The 27,092-nt window shown below is 27.1% G+C and overlaps 2 protein-coding genes across 3 annotated transcripts in view; both read left to right on the top strand.

Moving 5' to 3' along the window:
* LOC133557475 (breakpoint cluster region protein-like) overlaps positions 1-13,181 on the top strand; it is a 143,653-nt gene extending 130,472 nt beyond the window's left edge. Inside the window, exons 24-25 of one of the 2 annotated variants that reach the window (XR_009807776.1) lie at positions 2,012-2,075; positions 13,048-13,123. Coding sequence is in view for 1 of the 2 variants with exons in the window: in XM_061907950.1 (XP_061763934.1) it covers positions 2,012-2,075; positions 13,048-13,112 (129 nt within the window). In the remaining variant the exon portion in view is untranslated. Of the gene's footprint in view, positions 1-2,011; positions 2,076-13,047 lie in introns of both variants that reach the window. The other variant, XM_061907950.1, reaches the window with a different exon arrangement.
* The window catches only part of adora2ab (adenosine A2a receptor b), a 22,361-nt gene continuing 8,439 nt past the window's right edge, over positions 13,171-27,092 (top strand). The window contains exons 1-3 of the mRNA XM_061907952.1: positions 13,171-13,316; positions 21,239-21,489; positions 24,764-24,895. Coding sequence (XP_061763936.1) covers positions 21,302-21,489; positions 24,764-24,895 — 320 coding nt within the window. The 5' untranslated portion in view covers positions 13,171-13,316; positions 21,239-21,301. The remainder of the gene's footprint in view (positions 13,317-21,238; positions 21,490-24,763; positions 24,896-27,092) is intronic.

Below are 27,092 nucleotides of genomic sequence, written 5' to 3'. Positions count from 1 at the left end.
CCCATCAAAATACGACGACAGCGATAACTTTAATCTGTTATTATTATGATTATTTTCTTAATAAAATTAAAATTATTTCGACTTTTTTCTTTGATTATTATGCTTTTTTCTTCATAAAATTCCAAATATTACCTCTTAAAATTAAGATTTTTTTTCATTAATTGATGAACCTTCTCTACAAAATTAACCCCATTTTTATTCTATTTTTATTCAGAATCTGACTTTTTTCTAAAAGAAAAAAAATTACAACTTTATTTTCTCATCAAAATATGATGACAGCGATAACTTTAATCTCATATTATTATGATTATTTTCTTAATAAAATTAAAATTATTTCCACTTAATATTCTGTGATTATTGTTTTTTTCTTCATAAAATTCCAAATATTGCCTCTTAAAATTACGACTTTTTTCCCTTAATAACCCCATTTTTTATTTTATTTTTACTCTTAATATGAGTTTTTTTCTAAAATAACCAACAACATTATTTTGTTATTCAAATACGACGACATCGATAACTTGAATCTCTTGTTATGATTATTTTCTTAATAAAATTTAAATTATTTCCACTTAAAATGACGATTTTTTTCTTTGACTATTATGCTTTTTTCTTCATAAAATTCCAAATATTACCTCTTAAAATTATGATTTTTTTTCTCTTAATAGTATGATTTTTTTTCTTCCTAATAGTCCAAATATTTCCTCGTAAAATAATAACTTTAATCCCTTATTATTATGACACTTTTCTTTATAAAATTCCAAATATTTCCTCTTAAAACAACTTTTTTCTCTTATTTTGATTATTTTCTTTATAATATTCTGATTATTTCCCCTTAAAATTATGATTTTGTTCTCTGATTATTATGTTTTTTCATCATTTTCATTTCATTTCATTTTGTGAAAGATAGAAATAGAGTTCCTTCAGGAAAAGGAATCAATAAAGCACGATCTATCTATCTATCTATCTATCTATCTATCTATCTATCTATCTATCCATCTATCTATCTATCTATCTATCTATCTATCTATCTATCTATCTATCTATCTATCTATCTATCTATCTATTAATCACAAAATTCCAAATATTTTCTCTTAAAATTATGACCTTTTTTGTTTTATTATTATGACACTTTTCTCACAATTTTCTAATTATTTTCCCTTACAATTGGGACTTTTTTTATTGATAAAAATCCAAATATTATCTCTTAAAATAGTATTATTTTAACACTTTTCTTCATAAAATTCCAAATAATTCCTCTTAAATTGATGACTTTATTTGTCTTTTTATTATGACTCTTTTCTTTATAATATTCCAAATATAGCCTCTTAAAATTATGATTTTTTTTAATTATTATGATTATTTTCTTAATAATATTCCAGATATTTCCTTTTATAATAATTCCTTTTTTCTCTTATTATGATTATTTTCTTAATAATATTCTAGATATTTCCTTTTATAATAATTCCTTTTTTTCTTATTATTATGATTATTTTCTTCATAAAATTCCAAATATTGCCTTTCAAAATTTGTATTCCACTTTTATGTATAATATGACTTTTTTTCCACAAAAAACTACAACTTGAACTCAAAATACGACGGCATCTCTCAAAAATGTCCCAATCTCTGAAAATCAGGTCATAAATTAGCAAATTTTTTCCCACAAAATTTGACATTTTACTTCCGAAAGTTTTGACCTCTTTCCTATAAAAATATTTTATTATAGAATTATTCATATTTTTCTTGCAATATTATCCTTGTTTAAAACAATTCCAAAGTGTTCTTCTTAAAAATATATATACATTTTTTGTAACAATATTTTTTTCCCATAAAATACGAAAAAATATAATAATATCATGAGCTTTTTCTTCATAATTTTCCAAATATTTTGCTACGTTTTGGTGTTCTCATGCCTTCCTTTTGATTTTGTGGCTGCATTTCCGCTGGTGTGCTTTCTCTTCAGTTCCAGCTTCCTCGGCACACCTGTTGCTAATCAGTTCTTGCACTATTTCAGACAGCTGGGCCTCGCTGCTCGTTGTTTCCGGTTCCTTCCGTGTTTGCTGGACCTCCAAGTCCGGGTACGTTTATTTCCTCCCTAATTACTCCCCAAACCTCTGTGTGTGTTTTTTTCTGTCCTCCCTGAGGTGGAGGAGATATCTTTGGTGGACTTTTCCTTAGTTCATTGTGCCCGGAACCTTCCGCTTCCCCTTGCCCACCCCTGACTGTTTCCTGCCTGTTGTCTAAGTTCTATATCGTGTGGTTCTGCCACATCACCTCTTCTTAACCTTTTTTAACCTAATTAAAGACTTTCCTTTTCTGGACTATATCTTGCCTACCGTCTCTGCATTCTGGGGTCAACACCGTGACCAAGTCCTAACATATTTCTTCTTGAAATAATGACTTTTTTTCTCTTATGATTTTCTTCATAAATTTCCGAATATTTCCTTTTTAAAATTATGAATGTTTTTCTCATTATAATTAATTTTCTTCATGACAGTCCAATTATTTCCTCTTAAACTTATGAATTGTTTTTTTTTTCTGATTATGCTTTTTTTCTTCATGAAATTCCACATTTTACCCCCTTAAATTTTTATGTTACTATTGTGACCCTTTTTGTGAAAAACATCGAAATATTTTTTCTTAAAATAATTACTTTGTCTTGTTTTATTTTTTTTTTCTTTTCTTGATATTACCGTCTTTTTTTTTTCTTTTTTTTTAAATTTTCCTTTTAAAATCACTTTTTGGGGTAATGTTATGCACCTTTTTTTGTATTTTTTTTTTCATAAAATTCAAATGTTTTTCTTCCTAAATTCACTACCCTGTTTTATTTATATATATATTTTTTCCTTCTGGAAAGATTACTTTTTTCTCGTAATATTTTGCCCATTTTCCCATAAAATCAAAAATGTTTCCTCTTAACATGATTGATCTTTTCTTCTATGAATATGACCCTTTTTTCATAAAATTTAAAAAATATATATCCTAAAAATATTTTTGGCGTAATTGTATGACCCTTTAATAGATTTTTTTTCCCACTGAAATTGACATTTTTGTGATATTTCTGTTTTCATACAAATTTTTATATTTTCTCTCAAAATTATTACCCTTTTGAGGTAATATTTTGCAATCAAATCAAAATATTTTTCCTCCCAAGGTGATTATTGTTCCTCTTAAATTCATAACCCTTTTTTTAATCAAAATTTGTATTTTTCCTTTTGAAATAATTCATTTTTTCTCGTAATATTTTGACCCTTTTACGAATTGAAACATTTTCTCCTAAAAAATATTTTTTTCTCGTAATATTTTGCCCCTTTTTCCATTAAATCAAAAATATTTCCTTTTAACATGATTGCTCTTTTCTTCTACTAATATGACCCTTTTTTCATAACATTTAAAAAAATATATCCTTAAATATTAATCTTTTTTTGGTAATATTATGACCCTTTTATAGATATATATTTTTTTATTTCCCCTGAAATTATGACATTTTTGTGGTACTACTTTGTTTTCATACAAATTTTTATATTTTCTCTCAAAATGATTACCTTTTTGGGCTAATATTATTCACCTTTTTTCCCATAAAATCCAAATATTTTTCCTCCCAAGGTGATTATTGTTCCTCTTAAATTTATTACCCTTTTTTTTTAAATCAAAATTTGTATTTTTCCTTCTGAAATTATTTTTTTCTCGTAATATTTTGACCCTTTTACGAATTGAAACATTTTCTCCTAAAAAATATTTTTTTCTTGTAATATTTTGCCCTTTTCCTATTAAATCAAAAATATTTCCTTTGAACTTGATTGCTCTTTTCTTCTACTAATACAACCCTTTTTTCATAACATTAAAAAAAATGTATACCCTAAAATAAAGATCTTTTTTTGGTAATTGTATGACCATTTAATAGTTTTTTTTTCCTCCCCTGAAATTGACATTTTTGTGATATTTCTTTTTTCATGCAAATGTTAATATTTTCTCTCAAAATGATTACCTTTTTGGGGTAATATTATGCACCTTATTTCCCATAAAATCTAAATATTTTTCCTCCCAAGGTGATTATTATTTCTCTACATTTATTACCCTTTATTTTTTTAATCAAAATTTGTATTTTTCCTTCTGAAACCATTATTTTTTTCTCGTCATATTTTGACCCTTTTACGAATTGAAATAAGTTTTCTCCTCAAAAAATATATTTTTTTCTTGTAATATTTTGCCCCTTTTCCTATTAAATCAAAAATATTTCCTTTGAACTTGATTGCTCTTTTTTTCTACTAATATAACCCTTTTTTCATAACATTAAAAAAATATATATCCTAAAATAATTATCTTTTCTTGGTAATTGTATGACCCTTTAATAGACCCCCCCCCCCCTGAAATTATGACATTTTCGTGATATTTCTGTTTTCATACAAATTTTATTATTTTCTCTCAAAATGATTACCTTTTTGGGGTAATATTATGCATTATGCACCTTTTTTCCATAAAATCAAAATCATTTTCCTCCCAAGGTGATTATTGCTCCTCTTAAATTTATTACCCTTTTTTTTATCAAAATTTGTATTTTTCTTAATGAAATGATTCATTTTTTCTCGTAATATTTTGACACTTTTACGAATTTAAATATTTTCTCCTAAAAAATATTTTTTTCTGGTAATATTTTGACCCTTTTACAAATTGAAATAATATTTTGTCCTAAAAAATATTTTTTTCTTGTAATATTTTGCCCCTTTTTCCATTAAATCAAAAATATTTCCTCTTAACATGATTGCTCTTTTTTTCTACTATTAGGACCCTTTTTTTTTTTTTTTTAACATTTAAAAAGAAAATTATCCTAAAATATTTTTGGGTAATATTATGACCCTTTTATCGATTTTTTTTTTTTATTCTCCTGAAATTGACTTTTTTTGTGATATTAATTTCTGTTTTCATACATATATCTAAATATTTCCTCTTAAAATTGATTTTTTTGGGGTAATATTATGCACCCTTTTTTCATGAACTCCAAATATTTTTCCTCCTAAATGTATGCCCCTTTTTTATTTAGATTTTTGATTTTTCCTTCTGAAATGATTCCTTTTTTCTCGTAATATTTTGACCCTTTTACGAATTGAAATCATTTTTTTCTCCTCAAATTTTTTTTTCTTGTAATATTTTGACCCTTTTACTAATTGAAATCATTTTTTTATCAATTTTTTTTTCTTGTAATATTTTGCCCCTTTTCCCATTAAATCAAAAATATTTCCTCTTAACATAATTGGTATTTTCTTCCACTATTACGACCCTTTTTTATAACATTTAAAAAAAAAAAAAAAATCCTAAAATATTTTGGGGTAAAATTATGACCCTTTTATAGATTTTTTTTTTCTCCTGAAATTATGAGTTTTTTTGTGATACTACTTTCTGTTTTCATACATATCTAAATATTTCCTCTGAAAATTGACTTTTTGGGAGTAATATTATGCACCTTTTTTCATGGAATCCAAATATTTTTCCTCCTAAATGTATGCCCCTTTTTTATTTAGATTTTAAATTTTTCCTTCTGAAATGATTCCTTTTTTCTCGTAATATTTTGACCCTTTTACGAATTGAAATAATTTTTTTCTCCTCAAATATTTTTTTTTCTTGTAATATTTTGCCCTTTTTCCCATTAAATCAAAAATATTTCCTCTTAACATAATTGCTATTTTCTTCCACTATTACGACCCTTTTTTTATAACATTTAAAAAAAAAAAATTTCCTAAAATATTTTTGGGTAAAATTATGACCCTTTTATAGATTTATTTTTTCTCCTGAAATTATGACTTTTTTTGTGATACTACTTTCTGTTTTTATACAAAAAAATATGACTTTTTTGGGGGTAATAATATGCACCTTTTTTTTTCATGAAATCCAAATATTTTTCCTCCTAAATGTATGCCCCTTTTTTATTTAAATGTTTAATGTTTCCTTCTGAAATGATTACATTTTTCTTGTAATATTTTACCCCTTTTACGAATATAATACATTTTTTCTCCTGTAAAAATAATTACCTTTATCTCGTAATATTTTGCTTTTTTTTACATTAAATTAAAAAATAATTCCTTTTAAAATTCACTCTTTTCTTCCAAACTTATAACCCTTTTTTCATATGATTAAAATTTTACATTTCCATCTTAAATACATCACTTTTTCTACTATCACCATTTTCATTCATAAAATTCTGAATATTTCCTCAAAAAAGGATGACTTATTTTTTTTAAATATTAAAACCCTTTACTTTCTCGTAATATTTTGCCTCTTTTTCCATTAAATTAAAAAGTTTCCTTTTAAAATTATCACTCTTTTCTTCCAATTTTATAACCCTATTATTTTTTTCTCCCAAGATAATGAAATTTTTGGTAATATTACGACCATATATATATATATATATATATATATATATATATATTCAATTTTATTTTATTTTTTTCTCTTAAAATTATTACTTTTTTCCAGTAAAATGCTACCCCTTTTTTTTTTGATTATTAAAATTTTAACATTTCCATCTTAAAAACATCCCTTTTTGTACTACCACCATTTTCATTCATAAAATTCTGAATATTTCCTCTAAAAAGGATTACTTCTTTTTTTAAATATTAAGACCCTTTACTTTCTCGTAATATTTTGCCTCTTTTTCCATTAAATTAAAAAATGTTTCCTTTTAAAATTATCACTCTTTTCTTCCAATTTTATAACCCAATTATTTTTTTCTCCCAAAATAATGAAATTTTTGGTAATATTACGACCATATATACGATTTTATTTTATTTTTTTCTCTTAAAATTATTACTTTTTTCCAGTAAAATGCTACCCCTTTTTTTTTAATTATTAAAATGTTTACATTTTCATCTTAAAAACATCCCTTTTTGTACCACCACCATTTTCATTCATAAAATTCTGAATATTTCCTTTAAAAAGGATGACTTGTTTTTTTAAATATTAAGACCCTTTATTTTCTCGTAATATTTTGCCTCTTTTTCCATTAAATTAAAAAATGTTTCCTTTTAAAATTATCACTCTTTTCTTCCAATTTTATAACTCTATTATTTTTTTCTCCCAAGATAATGAAATTTTTGGTAATATTACGACCATATATATATATATATATATATATATATATATATATATATATATACAATTTTATTTTATTTTTTTCCTCTTAAAATTATTACTTTTTTCAGTAAAATGCTACCTCTTTTTTTAATTATTAAAATTTTAACATTTTCATCTTAAAAACATCCCTTTTTTTACTTTCACCATTTTCATTCATAAAATTCTGAATATTTCCTCTAAAAAGGATGACTTATTTTTTTTAATTTTAAGACCCTTTACTTTCTCGTAATATTTTGCCTCTTTTTCCATTAAATTAAAAAATGTTTCCTTTTAAAATTATCACTCTTTTCTTCCAATTTTATAACCCTATTATTTTTTTCTTCCAAAATAATGAATTTTTTGGTAATATTACGACCATATATATATATATATACAATTTTATTAAATTTTTTTCTCTTAAAATTACTTTTTTCCAGTAAAATGCTACCCCTTTTTTTTTTAATTATTAAAATTTTAACATTTTCATTTTAAAAACATCCCTTTTTGTACTACCACCATTTTCATTCATAAAATTCTGAATATATCCTCTGAAAAGGATGACTTATTTTTTTAAATATTAAGACCCTTTACTTTCTCATATTTAGCCTCTTTTTCCATTAAATAAAAAAATGTTTCCTTTTAAAATTATCACTCTTTTCTTCCAATTTTATAACTCTATTATTTTTTTTTCCCAAAATAATGAAATTTTTGGTAATATTACGACCATATATACAATTTTATTTTATTTTTTTCTCTTAAAATTATTACTTTTTTCCAATAAAAGGCTACCCCTTTTTTTTTTAATTATTAAAATTTTAACATTTTCATCTTAAAAACATCCCTTTTTGTACTTTCACCATTTTCATTCATAAAATTCTGAATATTTCCTCTAAAAAGGATGACTTATATTTTTAAATATTAAGACCCTTTACTTTCTCGTAATATTTTGCCTCTTTTTCCATTAAATTAAAAAATGTTTCCTTTTAAGATTATCACTCTTTTCTTCCAATTTTATAACCCTATTATTTTTTTCTCCCAAAATAATGAAATTTTTGGTAATATTACGACCATATATACAATTTTATTTTATTTTTTTCTCTTAAAATTATTACTTTTTTCCAGTAAAATGCTACCCCTTTTTTTTTAATTATTAAAATTTTAACATTTTCATCTTAAAAACATCCCTTTTTGTACCACCACCATTTTCATCCATAAAATTCTGAATATTTCCTTTAAAAAGGATGACTTATTTTTTTAAATATTAAGACCCTTTACTTTCTCGTAATATTTTGCCTCTTTTTCCATTAAATTAAAGTTTCCTTTTAAAATTATCACTCTTTTCTTCCAATTTTATAACCCTATTATTTTTTTCTCCCAAGATAATGAAATTTTTGGTAATATTACGACCATATATATATATATATACAATTTTATTTCATTTTTTTCTCTTAAAATTACTTTTTTCCAGTAAAATGCTACCCCCTTTTTTTTTAATTATTAAAATGTAAACATTTTCATCTTAAAAACATCCCTTTTTGTACTACCACCATTTTCATTCATAAAATTCTGAATATATCCTCTGAAAAGGATGACTTATTTTTTTAAATATTAAGACCCTTTACTTTCTCGTAATATTTTGCCTCTTTTTCCATTAAATTAAAGTTTCCTTTTAAAATTATCACTCTTTTCTTCCAATTTTATAACCCTATTATTTTTTTCTCCCAAGATAATGAATTTTTTGGTAATATTACGACCATATATATATATATATACAATTTTATTAAATTTTTTCTCTTAAAATTACTTTTTTCCAGTAAAATGCTACCCCTTTTTTTTTTAATTATTAAAATTTTAACATTTTCATTTTAAAAACATCCCTTTTTGTACTACCACCATTTTCATTCATAAAATTCTGAATATATCCTCTGAAAAGGATGACTTATTTTTTTAAATATTAAGACCCTTTACTTTCTCATATTTAGCCTCTTTTTCCATTAAATAAAAAAATGTTTCCTTTTAAAATTATCACTCTTTTCTTCCAATTTTATAACTCTATTATTTTTTTTTCCCAAAATAATGAAATTTTTGGTAATATTACGACCATATATACAATTTTATTTTATTTTTTTCTCTTAAAATTATTACTTTTTTCCAATAAAAGGCTACCCCTTTTTTTTTTAATTATTAAAATTTTAACATTTTCATCTTAAAAACATCCCTTTTTGTACTTTCACCATTTTCATTCATAAAATTCTGAATATTTCCTCTAAAAAGGATGACTTATATTTTTAAATATTAAGACCCTTTACTTTCTCGTAATATTTTGCCTCTTTTTCCATTAAATTAAAAAATGTTTCCTTTTAAAATTATCACTCTTTTCTTCCAATTTTATAACCCTATTATTTTTTTCTCCCAAAATAATGAAATTTTTGGTAATACTACGACCATATATACAATTTTATTTTATTTTTTTCTCTTAAAATTATTACTTTTTTCCAGTAAAATGCTACCCCTTTTTTTTTAATTATTAAAATTTTAACATTTTCATCTTAAAAACATCCCTTTTTGTACCACCACCATTTTCATTCATAAAATTCTGAATATTTCCTTTAAAAAGGATGACTTATTTTTTTAAATATTAAGACCCTTTACTTTCTCGTAATATTTTGCCTCTTTTTCCATTAAATTAAAGTTTCCTTTTAAAATTATCACTCTTTTCTTCCAATTTTATAACCCTATTATTTTTTTCTCCCAAGATAATGAAATTTTTGGTAATATTACGACCATATATATATATATATATACAATTTTATTTCATTTTTTTCTCTTAAAATTACTTTTTTCCAGTAAAATGCTACCCCTTTTTTTTTTAATTATTAAAATGTAAACATTTTCATCTTAAAAACATCCCTTTTTGTACTACCACCATTTTCATTCATAAAATTCTGAATATTTCCACTTAAAAAGATGACTTTTTTTTTTTAAATTAAGACCCTTTACTTTCTCGTAATATTTTGCCTCTTTTTCCATTAAATTAAAAAATGTTTCCTTTTAAAATTATCACTCTTTTCTTCCAATTTTATACCCTTATTATTCTTTTCTCCCAAAATAATGAAATTTTTGGTAATATTACGACCATATATATATATATACAATTTTATTTTATTTTTTTCTCTTAAAATTATTACTTTTTTCCAGTAAAATGCTACCCCTTTTTTTTTAATTATTAAAATTTTAACATTTTCATCTTAAAAACATCCCTTTTTGTACCACCACCATTTTCATTCATAAAATTCTGAATATTTCCTTTAAAAAGGATGACTTATTTTTTCAAATATTAAGACCCTTTACTTTCTCGTAATATTTTGCCTCTTTTTCCATTAAATTAATGTTTCCTTTTAAAATTATCACTCTTTTCTTCCAATTTTATAACCCTATTATTTTTTTCTCCCAAGATAATGAAATTTTTGGTAATATTACGACCATATATATATATATACAATTTTATTTTATTTTTTTCTCTTAAAATTACTTTTTTCCAGTAAAATGCTACCCCTTTTTTTTTTAATTATTAAAATGTAAACATTTTCATCTTAAAAACATCCCTTTTTGTACTACCACCATTTTCATTCATAAAATTCTGAATATTTCCACTTAAAAAGATGACTTATTTTTTTTAAAATTAAGACCCTTTACTTTCTCGTAATATTTTGCCTCTTTTTCCATTAAATTAAAAAATGTTTCCTTTTAAAATTATCACTCTTTTCTTCCAATTTTATACCCTTATTATTCTTTTCTCCCAAAATAATGAAATTTTTGGTAATATTACGACCATATATATGCATACAATTTTATTTTATTTTTTTCTCTTAAAATTATTACTTTTTTCCAGTAAAATGCTACCCCTTTTTTTTTAATTATTAAAATTTTAACATTTTCATCTTAAAAACATCCCTTTTTGTAATTTCACCATTTTCATTCATAAAATTCTGAATATTTCCTCAAAAAAGGATGACTTATTTTTTTTAAATATTAAAACCCTTTACTTTCTTGTAATATTTTGCCTCTTTTTTCATTAAATTAAAAAATGTTTCCTTTTAAAATGATCACTCTTTTCTTCCAATTTTATAACCCTAATATTTTTTTCTCCCAAAATAATGAAATTTTTGGTAATATTACGACCATATATATATATACATATATATATATACAATTTTATTTTATTTTTTTCTCTTAAAATTATTACTTTTTTCCAGTAAAATGCTACCCCTTTTTTTTTTAATTATTACAATTTTAACATTTTCATCTTAAAAACATCCCTTTTTGTACTACCACCATTTTCATTCATAAAATTCTGAATATTTCCTCTTAAAAGGATGACTTATTTTTTTAAATATTAAGACCCTTTACTTTCTCGTAATATTTTGCCTCTTTTTCCATTAAATTAAAAAATGTTTCCTTTTAAAATTATCACTCTTTTCTTCCAATTTTATAACCCTATTATTTTTTTCTCCCAAAATAATGAAATTTTTGGTAATATTACGACCATATATACAATTTTATTTTATTTTTTTCTCTTAAAATTATTACTTTTTTCCAGTAAAATGCTACCCCTTTTTTTTTTTTTATTATTAAAATTTAAACATTTTCATCTTAAAAACATCCCTTTTTGTACTACCACCATTTTCATTCATAAAATTCAGAATATTTCCTCTAAAAAGGATGACTTATTTTTTTAAATATTAAGACCCTTTAGTTTCTCCTGATATTTTGCCTCTTTTTCCATTAAATTAAAAAATGTTTCCTTTTAAAATTATCACTCTTTTCTTCCAATTTTATAACCCTATTATTTTTTACGCCCAAAATAAGGACATTTTTGGTAATATTACGACCATATATATATATATACAATTTTATTTTATTTTTTTCTCTTAAAATTATTACTTTTTTCCAGTAAAATGCTACCCCTTTTTTTTTTAATTATTAAAATTTTAACATTTTCATCCTAAAAACATCCCTTTTTGTACTACCACCATTTTCATTCATAAAATTCAGAATATTTCCTCTAAAAAGGATGACTTATTTTTTTAAATATTAAGACCCTTTAGTTTCTCCTGATATTTTGCCTCTTTTTCCATTAAATTAAAAAATGTTTCCTTTTAAAATTATCACTCTTTTCTTCCAATTTTATAACCCTATTATTTTTTACGCCCAAAATAAGGACATTTTTGGTAATATTACGACCATATATATATATATACAATTTTATTTTATTTTTTTCTCTTAAAATTATTACTTTTTTCCAGTAAAATGCTACCCCTTTTTTTTTTAATTATTAAAATTTTAACATTTTCATCTTAAAAACATCCCTTTTTGTACTACCACCATTTTCATTCATAAAATTCTGAATATTTCCTCTAAAAAGGATGACTTATTTTTTTTAAATATTAAAACCCTTTACTTTCTCGTAATATTTTGCCTCTTTTTCCATTAAATTAAAAAATGTTTCCTTTTAAAATGATCACTCTTTTCTTCCAATTTTATAACCCTATTATTTTTTTCACCCAAGATAATGAAATGTTTGGTAATATTACGACCATATATATATATACAATTTTATTTTATTTTTTTCTCTTAAAATTACTTTTTTCCAGTAAAATGCTACCCCCTTTTTTTTTTTTAATTAAAATTTAAACATTTTCATCTTAAAAACATCCCTGTTTGTACTACCACCATTTTCATTCGTAAAATTCTGAATAATTCCTCTAAAAAGAATGACTTACTTTTGAAATATTAAGACCCTTTATTGGTAAAACTTTATTCCCAGAAGACATTATTCCTCTGCTGTCCTCTTTGTGAGACTAAAAAGTCTTAAAATGTTATTTTAAAGTTGTGCTTGGTGCTTTATGGACGGCTCCTTCTTCTTCTTATCACAACATGCAGGATGTTCTTATCACCTTCGCGCTTTGTTTGCTGCTCTTGGCGGCCGAGCAGCCGACTGGAACTAAGGAGACATCTGCCCTCGGTGCTTCTCTCCTTCCTGCTCTGTCCTGCTGCCGTGCACTTAGACTTGCTGCAAGTCTGCTTGCTGTTAGGGATGAAGAATAGTTGGAATTGTTGCGGGTGCAGGATTGTGTTGGACTTAGTCGATCAGGACCCCGGCCTGCAGACCACGACAACAGCAGACGGAACATGAACCATGACCAACCACGGTAAGAAATCGTCATAATAGTCATAATGATGTCAACTTTAAGTATTTTCTTTAACCAAAGTCGGATCTGAAAGAACCACTTAAAAGTTTGACTAAAGGTCAATGACTAGGTCACAATAATAATGATACTGACTCACTAAAAGGAGGAGGATGACTATTATAATAATAGCAAGTCACTAAAAGGAGGATGACTAGGTCACAATAATAATATCAAGACATTAAAAGGGGGTGACTGAGTTCTAATAATAATAATAATAATAATAATAGTAAGTCACTAAAAGGGGGGTGACTAGGTCACAATATCTGTGTGACCCAGTCACCCCCCTTTTAGGGACTTACTATTATTATTATTATTATTATTATGACATAGTCCTCCTTCTTTTAGTGACTTATTATTATTGTGACCTAGTCACCCCCTTTTAGTGACTTTATTATTATTGTGACCTAGTCACCCCCCTTTCAGGGACTTTATTATTATTATTATTGTGGCATTGTCATCCTCCTCCTTTTGACTATTATTATTGTGACGTAGTCACCCCCCTTTTAGTGACTTTATTATTATTATTGCGACCTAGTCAACCCCATTTTAGGGTTCTTTATTATTATTATTATTGTGGCATTGTCATCCTCCTCCTTTTGACTATTATTATTGTGACCTAGTCACCCCCCTTTTAGTGACTTTATTATTATTATTGTGACCTAGTCAACCCCCTTTTAGGGACTTTATTATTATTATTATTGTGGCATTGTCATCCTCCTCCTTTTGACTATTATTATTGTGACCTAGTCCCCCCCCTTTTAGTGACTTACTATTATTATTATTATTATTATGACATAGTCCTCCTTCTTTTAGAGACTTATTATTATTGTGACCTAGTCACCCCCTTTTAGTGACTTTATTATTATTATTGTGACCTAGTCACCCCCTTTTAGGGACTTAATTATTATTATTATTGTGGCATTGTCATCCTCCTCCTTTTGACTATTATTATTATTGTGACCTAGTCACCCACCTTTTAGTGACTTTATTATTATTATTATTATTATTATTATTGTGACCTAGTCACCCCCCTTTTAGGGACTTACTACTATTATTATCATTGTGACATTGTCATCCTCCTCCTTTTAGTGACTTACTATTATTATTATTATTATTATTATTATTGTGACTGTCATCCTCCTCATTTTAGTGACTTACTACTATTATTATTATTGTTATTATCATTATTGTGACATAGTTATCCTCCTCCTTTTAGTGACTTACTATTATTAATATTATTGTGACCTAGTCACCCACATTTTAGTGACTTTATTATTATTATTATTATTATTATTGTGACCTAGTCACCACCCTTTTAGGGACCTACTACTATTATTATTATTGTTGTTGTTATTATTATTGTGACATTGTCATCCTCCTCCTTTTAGTGACTTACTATTGTTATTATTATTATTATTATTATTGTGACAGTCATCCTCCTCCTTGTAGTGACTTACTATTATTATTATTATTGTTATCATTATTGTGACAGTTATCCTCCTCCTTCTAGTGACTTACTATTATTATTATCATTGTGACAGTCATCCTCCTCCTTTTAGTGACTTACTATTATTATTATTATTGTTGTTATCATTATTGTGACAGTTATCATCCTCCTTTTAGTGACTTACTATCATTATTATCATTATTGGGAAATAGTTATCCTCCTCCTTTTAGTGACTTACTATTATTATTATTATTGTGAAACAGTTATCCTCCTCCTTTTAGTGACTTACTATTATTATTACTATTGTTATCATTATTGTGACAGTTATCCTCCTCCTTTTAGTGACTTACTATTATTATTATTGTTATTATTATTATTGTGACAGTCATCCTCCTCCTTTTAGTGACTTATTATTATTATTATTATTATTATTATTATTATTGTTACTGTCATCCTCCTTTTAGTGACTTCCATTCATTAATTTTCTACCGCTTGTCCCTTTCGGGGTCGTGGAGGGTCGCTGGCACCTATCTCAGCTGCATTCGGGCGGAAGGCGGGGTACACCCTGGACAAGTCGCCACCTCATCGCAGGGCCAACACAGATAGACAGACAACATTCACATTCACACACTAGGGCCAATTTAGTGTTGCCAATCAACCTATCCCCAGGTACATGTCTTTGGAAGTGGGAGGGGCCTATCCCCAGGTGCATGTCTTTGGAAGTGGGAGGAAGCCGGAGTACCCGGAGGGAACCCACGCATTCACGGGGAGAACATGCAAACTATACACTGAAAGATCCCGAGCCCGGGATTGAACCCAGGACTACTCAGGAGCTTCGTATTGTGAGGCTGATGTACTAACCCGCGCATCACCGTGCTGCCATTATTATTCTTATTGTGACATAGTCACCTCCCCATTTTAGTTATTTACTATGTCACAATAATAACAATAATAATAATAATAGTAAGTCACTAAAAGGAGGAGGATGACTGTCACAATAGTAATAATAATAAAAAGTCACTAAAAGGAGGAGGATAACTGTCACAATAATAATAATAATAATAATAATAAAAAGTCACTAAAAGGAGGAGGATGACTGTCACAATAATAATAATAAAAAGTCAGTAAAAGGAGGAGGATGACTGTCACAATAATAATAATAATAAAAAGTCACTAAAAGGAGGAGGATGACTGTCACAATAATAATAATAAAAAGTCACTAAAAGGAAGAGGATGACTGTCACAATAATAATAATAAAAAGTCACTAAAAGGAAGAGGATGACTGTCACAATAATAATAATAAAAAGTCACTAAAAGGAAGAGGATGACTGTAACAATAATAATAATAAAAAGTCACTAAAAGGAGGGGGATGACTGTCACAATAATAATAATAAAAAGTCACTAAAAGGAAGAGGATGACTTTCACAATAATAATAAAAAGTCACTAAAAGGCAGAGGATGACTGTCACAATAATAATAATAAAAAGTCACTAAAAGGAGGGGGATGACTGTCACAATAATAATAATAAAAATTCACTAAAAGGAGGAGGATGACACAATAATAATAATAATAATAAAAAGTCACTAAAAGGAGCAGGGTGACTGTCACAATAATAATAATAAAAAGTCACTAAAAGGAAGAGGATGACTGTCACAGTAATAATAATAAAAAGTCACTAAAAGGAAGAGGATGACTGTCACAATAATAATAATACAAAGTCACTAAAAGGAGGGGGATGACTGTCACAATAATAATAATAAAAAGTCACTAAAAGGAGGAGGATGACACAATAATCCATCCATCCATCCATTTTCTACCGCTTATTCCCTTTTGGGGTCGCGGGGGGCGCTGGCGCCTATCTCAGCTACAATCGGGCGGAAGGCGGGGTACACAATAATAATAATAATAAAAAGTCACTAAAAGGAGCAGGGTGACTGTCACAATAATAATAATAAAAAAGTCACTAAAAGGAAGAGGATGATTGTCACAGTAATAATAATAAAAAGTCACTAAAAGGAGCAGGATGACTGTCACAATAAAAATAATAAAAAGTCACTAAAAGGAGGGGGATGACTGTCACAATAATAATAATAAAAAGTCACTAAAAGGAGGAGGATGACTCTCACAATAATAATAATAAAAAGTCACTAAAAGGGGGAGGACGACTCTCACAATAATAATAATAAAGTCACTAAAAGGAAGAGGATGACTGTCACAGTAATAATAATAAAAAGTCACTAAAAGGAAGAGGATGACTGTCACAATAATAATATAAAGTCACTAAAAGGAGGGGGATGACTGTCACAATAATAATAAAAAGTCACTAAAAGGAGAAGGATGACTGTCACAATAATAATAATAATAATAATAAAGTCACTAAAAGGAGGATGACTGTCACAATAATAATAATAATAATAAAAAGTAACTAAAAGGAAGAGGATGACTGTCACAATAATAATAATAAAAAGTCACTAAAAGGAAGAGGATGACTTTCACAATAATAATAATAATACTAATAATAAAAAGTCACTAAAAGGAGGAGGACTGTCACAATAATAATAATAAAAAGTCACTAAAAGGAGAAGGATGACTGTCACAATAATAATAATAATAATGATTATAAGTCACTAAAAGGAGGATGACTCCGTCACAATAATAATAATGATAATAATAAAATAAAAAGTCACTAAAAGGAGGATGACTATGTCACAATAATAATAATGATAATAATAAGTCACTAAAAGGAGGTGACTGCATTCCAGTAATAAATCACTAAAGGGGTGGTGGGGGGTGACTGTCACAATAATTATTATTATTGTGACACCCCCCCTTTTAGTGATTTATTATGTCACAATAATAAGTCACTAAAAGGAGGAGGATGACTGTCATAATAATAATAATAATAATAATAATAATAGTGAGTCACTAAAAGGGGGGTGACTGAGTTCTAATAATTATAAATCACTAAAAGGGGGGGGGGTTGACTCTGTCACAATAATTATTATTATTATTGTGACATAGTCACCCCCCCTTTCAGTGACTTATTACTGTTATTATTATAAGTCACTAAAAGGAAAAGAATGACTAGGTTCCAATAATAATAATAATAATAAGTCAGCAAGTGATCATGTTAACAACTCACAGTGGCGTGATTTGGTCATGTGATCAGAAATGAGGTCATATTTGTCGTCAATAATCGTCACCTTGGGCAAACAATCTTTTCTTTCTTTAGCCTTTTTCCTTCTGTGAACATGATGATGATGTTCTTGTCATTCACCCAACACATTTATACTATTTTATTAATAGTAGTAGTAGTATTATTATGATGTGACTTTGTTACTGGAGTTCTTTCGGCAGAATTACAACTTTTTTATTATTACTATGATGATGATTGTCATCATTATTATTATTATTATGGTGTAACTAAGTCACTGTAGTTCTTCTGGCAGTATTACAACTTTATTATTATTATTATTATTATTATTATTATTATGTGACTTTTAGTTACTGGAGTTCTTCTGGTAGAATTGCAATTGTATTATTATTTAATTGTGATGATTATTAAAAATGGTGTAACTTTAAGTTACTTGCAGAAATACAACTTTATTTGCATGAAAGTCACATTTTCTTTCTGTTTAATACAAAAGTGTTATTGTTATGATCTCATAAAAGTAAAGAAGTTATTGATCGTGTCGCCAATCATTTTCTTTTCAGATTAAAAGACTAAAAATGGACTAAGACTAAAAATGATTTTTTATCAGACATGTACTTTACGCTTGTAAATGTTTTAATTTATTGTCTTACCATTTTTGTGACAATTATTAGACATGTATAACAGAAATGACTTTGATTAAAAAGACATTGTTTTGAACTTATGCTTATTTTTTCTGCAAAATGACTATTTTGCAGAAAAAAATTTTAAAAAATGTTTTACAAAGTTTTACAGAATTGTAAAACTTTATTTTTGTGATATTACCATTTTTTCATCTTCATATTACAAATTAGTTTACACCTTTTTTGTAATTATCTACAAAGATTTTGTAGATAATTATATTTCTTATTAAAATATGGTTGTTGTTTTTTTCACATTACAAATATTTTCTCCTGAAACTTCCTTTTTTAACGCAAACATATTTAATAATATCACTGGTTTATAACATTTTTATCATTTATATTTTGTGGCATACATGTTCAAAACTACATTGTTGCGGTACAATCATTTAAAAGATGGTTCTTAATCGTAAAATTAATCATAATAGTAATAATAATAATGATAGTCATATTACAACGTTGTGTTCTTAAAGTTCAAATAATATGATTTTATTCATTTAATATTACAAATTGATATGTTCTTGAAACAGGTTTTTTTAACACAAAAGTATTTAGTAGTATCACAAGTTTATTCTGTGAATGTATTACATTTTTATCATGTGTTATACTTTTTATCGCAAAAATGTTAAACTCTATTGTGTTGCAGTACAATAGTTTATCAAAATAATCATAATCATAACAATAGCAATAATAGTAATAATGATAATGATAGTAGTAGGATTAATATTATTAATAATACATTTAATATTAGTACTAATAATGATTGTCATATTACTAGTAATGATAATAATAGTAATGATACTAAATTATAAAATAATAATGATGATATTAATGATGGTCATATTATTTTTAATAATACAAATAAAATACAATACCAATAACAAACAGAATAACTTTAGTAATATAACAATAATTAAAATAACAATAGTAATAATGGGAATAAAGATAACAATAGTAACTATAACAATGATAATAATAGTAATAACAATAACAATCATAATACCAATAATAATGACTTTAGTCACAATAAAAACAATATTAATAATAACAATAGTAATAATAGCAATAATAGTAACAATAGCAATAATGATGATGATGATGATAATATTAGTAACAATAATGGTAATAATAATGATAATAATTGTAATAACAATAATAGTAATAGTAACAACAGTAGTAGTAATAATAATAGTAATAGCGACGAGGTCGCTACTTGTCTAGGGTGTACTCTGCCTTCCACCCGATTGTAGCTGAGATAGGCAGCAGCCCCTCCCGCAACCCCAAAAGGAATAAGCGGTAGAAAATGGATGGATGGATGGACAATAGTAATAATAATTATTATGAAAATACCAATAGTAATAACAATAATAGTGATATAAAAATAACAATAATAATAGTAATAAAAATAATAGTAATAATGGTAATAGTAACAATAGTAACTATAACAATGATAATAATAGTAATAACAATAACAATCATAATACCAATAATAATGACTTTAGTCACAATAAAAACAATATTAATAATAATAGTAATAATAAAACTTGTAATAGTAATAATAGCAATAATGATGATGATAATAATATTAGTAACAATAATGGTAATTATAATTGTAATAACAATAATAGTAATAGTAACAATAGTAGTAGTAATAATAATAGTAATAGCGACGAGGTCGCTACTTGTCCAGAGTGTACTCTGCCTTCCACCCGATTGTAGCTGAGATAGGCAGCAGCCCCTCCCGCAACCCCAAAAGGAATAAGCGGTAGAAAATGGATGGATGGTTGGACAATAGTAATAATAATTATGAAAATACCAATAGTAATAACAATAATTGTAATTTCAAAATAACAATAATAATAGTAATAAAAATAATAGTAATAATGGTAATAATAATAATAGTAATAACATAGTATTAGTAGTAATAACAATGTAACAATAGTAACAATGTAATAGTAATAACAATAGTATAATAGGAGTAATAATAATGAGAATGCCAATAGTAACAATAGTAATAATAGTAATATTATGATTATTATTAATAATCATAATAATAATCATGAGACTACCAATAGTATTAGTAATAAAAATAGTCATACAAATAACAATATTAATAATATTAATAATAGTAATAATAGTAATAAAAACAATGATAATAATAAAAACATAATACAAATAGTAAGAAAAAATGATAACAATGTAGTAATAATAGTAATAACAATAGTAATAATAATATAATCATGAGAATACCAATAGTAATAACAATATTAATAAAAATAGTAATACAAATAAAAATAGTAATAATAGTAATAATAGTAATAATAGTAATTATAACACTAGTAATAACAAAAGCAATAATACTAACAATAGTGATAAAAACATTAATAATAGTACTAACAATCATAATAATAAAAACAATGTAGTAAGAACAATGTAGTAATAACAGCAATAATAATAACAGTCATCAGGTTGATGAGATGGAGGTAACACGGCCACAGAGCTGTGCGTGTGAAGGTAGGCGAGGTGTACGTCCCGTCAAGATAAATGTGTTTGTCCAGCGCTCACATTGTTTCCCTCCACTTCCTGCTTCACCCGAAACCAGGTCCAGGATCAAGCCCCGCCCCCCGCTGGCAGCAGCAGTGAGGTCTTCCTCCCCGGCAGAAGCATGCAGCTGCTCTACATCGGCCTGGAGCTGCTCATCGCCTGCTTGGCCGTGGCGGGGAACCTGCTGGTGTGCTGCTCCGTCTGCCTCAACTCCAACCTGCAGAGCATCACCAACTTCTTCGTGGTGTCGCTGGCCGCCGCCGACATCGCCGTGGGGCTGCTGGCCATTCCCTTCGCCATCACCATCAGGTGTGCCTTTGCAACATCTTACAAGGACCGCACTTCTTCTACGACTCTGAGCTGTAGTCTAGACCAGGGGTCACCAACCTTTTGGAAAGCAAGAGCTACTTCTTGGGTACTGATTAATCCAAAGGGCTACCAGTTTGATACACACTTAAATAAATTGCCAGAAATAGCCAAGTTGCTCAATTTACCTTTGATAAATAAATCTTTATATATATATATATATATATATATATATATATATATATATATATATATATATATATATATATAAAACATGGGTATTTCTGTCTGTCATTCCGTCGTACATTTTTTTTCCTTTTCCGGAAGTTTTTTGTAAAGAATAAATGATGAAAAAAACACTTAAATGAACAGTTTAAAAAAGAAAACAGGGAAAAAAATGAAAATAAAATTTTGAAACATAGTTTATCTTCAATTTCGACTTTTTAAAATTCAAAATTCAACCGATAAAATAAAGAGAAAAACTAGCTAATTCGATTTTTTTTTTTTTAAATTAAAAAAATATATTTATGGAACATCGTTAGTATTTTTTCCTGATTAAGATTAATTTTAGAATTTTGATGACATGTTTTAAATAGGTTAAAATCCAATCTGCACTTTGTTACAATATATAACAAATTGGACCAAGCTATATTTCTAACAAAGAAAAATCATTATTTATTCTAGATTTTCCACAACAAAAATTTTAACAGAAATTCAGAATACTTTGAAAAAAGATTTAAATATGATTCTACAGATTTTCTTGATTTGCCAGAATATTTTTTTTGAATTTGAATCATAAGTTTGAAGAAATATTTCACAAATATTGTTCGTCGAAAAAATAGACGCGAAAATGAAGAATTAAATCAAAATGTATTTATTATTCTTTACAATAGGCAAGAAACAAGTTATGTGACTCCGGAGTAAAAAGTTGCAAAATTTGCAAAAATGTTAGCACAGCTAGCTAGCATGGTAGCAGTTAGCATGTGTCATGTAACAAGGTATGTGACTGTAAGATGTACGACTGCGAAAATTAGCTAAGAAAAATGTAAAATTAGCTAAGAAAAGTGTAAAGTTAGTACCAAGATATGTGACTCTGGGGTAAACAGTTGCAAAATTAACAAAAAAAAAGTGAGCATGTTAATATTAGCATGCTAACAGTTAACATTACGCAAGAACTTAGTTATGTGACTCTGGAGTAAACGGTTGCAAAATTAGCAAAAAGGCTAGCACAGCTAACTAGCATGGTAGCAGCTAGCATGTGTCACGTAACAAATTTTATGACTAAGATGTATGCCTGCAAAAATTAGCTAAGAAAAGTGTAAAATTAGCTGAGAAAAATGTAAAATTAGCGTAAAAAGTTAGCATGCCGACAGTTCAGTTACAGCATGTTGGGGCGGCTTGATTAATAATTTAATTTAATTACATTTTATTTAGTTAGTTTATTTTATCATTTTATCTTTGAACTAGTACAAAATGTTGGGGCAGCTTGAGCTATTAAATTTGTATTTATTTATTTCTTTTTTTAAACTAATACAGCATGTTGGGGCAGCTTGATTAATAATTAAATTAAATTTATTTCATTACATTTTATTTAATTTTGTTAGTTTTATTTTATTGTTTGATCTTTGAATTAGTACAAAATGTTGGGGCGGCTTGAGCTAATTTATTTCAATTTATTTCATTTTATTATTATTTTTATTTATTTTTTTTATTATTATTTTTTTTATATTGTTTTATCTTTGAACTACTACAGCATGTTGGGGCGACTTAATAATGTCATTAAATTGAATTGTATTTTATTTTGGTAGTTTATTTTATTTTGTTCGATCTTTGAACTAGTACAAAATGTTGGGGCGGCTTGAGCTAAAAAAAATTATTTTATATATATATTTTCATATATTTTGTATTTTTAATTTATTGTTTGATCTTTGAACTAGTACAGAATGTTGAGGCAGTTTTATCTCATTTATTCTATTTTATTTCAATTTATTTAATTGTATTTATTTATCTTTTTAGTTTGATCTTAGAACTAGTACAAAATGTTGGGGCAGTTTTAGCTAATTTTTTCTATTTTATTAAAAAAAAAAAAAAAAAAAATGTTTGATCTTTGAACTAATACAAAATGTCGGGCAGTTTGAGCTAATTTATCCTATTTTATTTCAATGTATTTTATTTATATTTTATTTTATTGTTTGATCTTTGAACTAACACAAAATGTTGGGCAGTTTGAGCTAATTGATCCTATTTTATTTCAATGTATTTTATTTATATTTTATTTTATTGTTTGATCTTTGAACTAATACAAAATGTTGGGGCGGCTTGAGCTAATTTATTTTATATATATATTTTCATATATTTCGTATTTTATATTTATTGTTTGATCTTTGAACTAGTACAGAATGTTGAGGCAGTTTTAGCTAATTTATTCTATTTTATTTTAATTTATTTAATTGTATTTATTTATCTTTTATTTAGTTTGATCTTAGAACTAGTACAAAATGTTGGGGCAGTTTTAGCTAATTTTTTCTATTTTATTTCAATTTTATTTAAAATTCTATTTTATTTTTATTTTTTATCTTTGATCTTTGAACTAATACAAAATGTTTGAGCTAATTGATCCTATTTTATTTCAATGTATTTTATTTATATTTTATTTTATTCTTTGATCTTTGAACTAATACAAAATGTTGGGCAGTTTGAGCTAATTGATCCTATTTTATTTCAATGTATTTTATTTATATTTTATTTTATTGTTTGATATTTGAACTAATACAAAATGTTGGGCAGTTTGAGCTAATTTATCCTATTTTATTTCAATGTATTTTATTTATATTTTATTTTATTGTTTGATCTTTGAACTAATACAAAATGTTGGGGAGTTTGAGCTAATTGATCCTATTTTATTTCAATGTATTTTATTTATATTTTATTTTTTTATTTTATTGTTTGATCTTTGAACTAGTACAAAATGTTGGGGCAGTTTGAGCGAATTTGTTCTATTTTATTTCAATTGTATTTTTTTATTTTATTTTTATTTTTTTATTTTATTGTTTGACACATCGGGGCAGCTTGATTCCCAGTTTCTAAAAGTGTTTTCTAAATAGGCCCTGAGGTCGAGGATGGTAGTTTCCAGGGGAAAAAAATAGACTATGCTAACCCACCACGTCCTGGTTGGGGGGGGCGGAATGCCGTCCCACAGCAGTGTGTCATCAGTGGACATACTGTGTAGAGATTGTATTTTTTAACACTTTTTGCTCCCGTTTGTGTTGCGATCCAGCACAGGTTTTTGTGCCGACTTCCACGGATGTCTCTTCATCGCCTGCTTCGTCTTGGTGCTGACCCAGAGCTCCATCTTCAGCCTGCTGGCCATCGCTGTGGACCGATACATCGCCATCAAGAACCCGCTCAGGTGAGACGACAACAACAAAAACAGTGTCAGTGAAAAAACAGAATACAATGATTTGCCAATCCTTTTCAACTTATAGACTGCAAAGACAAGATATTTAATGTTCTAACTGACAAACTAGTTTTTTTTTTTTTTTAAATAATCATTAACTTGGAATGTCATGGCTGCAACACGTGCCAAAGTAGTTGGGAAAGGGCATGTTCACCACTGTGTTACATCACCTTTCCTTTGAACTTATTTATTACTTCGGTACTCTTGTCTTGTTCTGTATATTGTACAGTATTTTGTATTTCTATAGTGTTTTGTATATTGTACAGGATTGCTTATTAATTTTATTGGATAGTAGTCTGTTTATTTCAATTGTTAGTTTTTTTCCTTTATTACCTCTTATTTATTTCACTCCATATTTGTTCCCACTCCTGCACCTGAAGTTGGAGTTTTTAATCTTGTTATATGCAAATATAATGACAATAAAGTCCATTCTGTTCTATTCTAACACTCGGTAAACGTTTGGGAACTGAGGAGACAATTTTTAATTTTTTCAGGTAAAATTCTTTCCCATTCTTGCTTGATGTACAACTTAAGTTGTTCAACAGTCCGGAGTTTCAGATGTGGTATTTTAAGCTTCATAATTTTCTATGGGAGAGAGGTCTCTTTTACGACGAAGCCACGCTGTTGTAACACGTGGCTTGGTGTTGTCTTGCTGAAATAAGCAGGGGCGTCCATGATAACGTTGCTTGGATGGCAAAACCTGTACCTACATTTTTAAGTATTAATGGTGCCTTCACAGGTGTGTAAGTTACCCATGCCTTGGGCACTAATACACCCCCATACCATCACAGATGCTGGCTTTTGAACTTTGCGCCTAAAACAGTCCGGTTGGTTCTTTTTCCTCTTTGTCCACGGTTCCAAAAACTATTTTAAATGTGGACTGGTCAGAACACTTTCACAACTTTGCATCAGTCCATCTTAGATGAGCTCGGGCCCGGCGAATCCGGCGGCGTTTCTGGGTGTTGTTGATAAACGGCTTTGGGCTTTGCATAGTAGAGTTTTAATTCGCACTTACAGATGTAGCGACCAACTGTAGCTACTGACAGTGGTTCCCTGAAGTGTTCCTGGTGGTGATATCCTTTACACATTGGTGTCGCTTTATGTACAAAAAAATCTGTGTAAAAGATATGTTTTAAAATTTGGTGTAAAACACAAGTGTGTAAAAATTAAGTGTGAAAATCAGTGTAAAAAAAACCCGTGTAAACCTGTTACGAAATTCAGTGTGTACAAAAATCAAGTGTAAAATAATCATATGGACCAAAAAATCTGTGTAATTTTTTTTTTTAAATATGTATTATGTAAAAATCCAGTGCAAAAAACATTTGGTGTGTAATAGTTCAATGTAAGAAAATAAAATCATTGTAAAAGAAATATTCAGTGAAGGAAAAAAAAAATCTGTGTAAAAAATGTTTGAAAATTCAGTGTGTAAAAATTTAATGAAAAAAATGTGGTGTAAAAACAAAATTAAGTGTAAAAAATGTTTGGGAGAAAATTACTTTCAAACTTGAGTAAGTTTACACAGAATTTTGACTAAGTCTTATAGTGATTTTTTTTTTTTACACTTTTTTTTTAACACTAGAGTGTGTAAAAATTCAGGGTAAACTAATGTTTAAAAATATCATTGTATTTTTTCTAATTTACTGTGAAACCTCTGTGTAAAAATTAAGTGTAAAAAAAATCTGTGTAAAAAATCACTGTAAAACCTGAGTATAAAAATTCAGTGTAGACTGATTAAATGTTCAAAAAGTAATTTTAAAAATGTTTGAAAAATAATTGTAAACATGCAGTGATTTCCCCAGATTCTCCGAACCTTTTGATGATATTACGGACCGTAGCTGGTGAAATCTCTAAATTCCTTGCAATAGCTTTCAGAATAATTGTATCTAAGCTATCACAATACTTTGTGCTAAATTGAGTTCAGCTCCCCCTGTCTTTGATCCCACCAAGCAGAAGGCTTGTAAAACTCCACTTTGTGCGATGGGAAGCAACATGAAGGCGTCGGTTTCTTTGATGTATTGTAATCCACAGAAAGATTTTGTCTTGACCTGCCCAAGCTCCAGGCACCTTTTCTTTGAACTGTGCTGTGATAAGGGCAATGGCTGTTTATGACCCCCCCCCCCCCTTGGAAACAGCTGTTGCCAAGTAATAT

Source organism: Nerophis ophidion, linkage group LG08 (genome assembly GCF_033978795.1).
Source record: "Nerophis ophidion isolate RoL-2023_Sa linkage group LG08, RoL_Noph_v1.0, whole genome shotgun sequence".
Classification (NCBI taxonomy): domain Eukaryota; kingdom Metazoa; phylum Chordata; class Actinopteri; order Syngnathiformes; family Syngnathidae; genus Nerophis; species Nerophis ophidion.
This window is presented reverse-complemented; position numbering and strand designations above follow the sequence as displayed.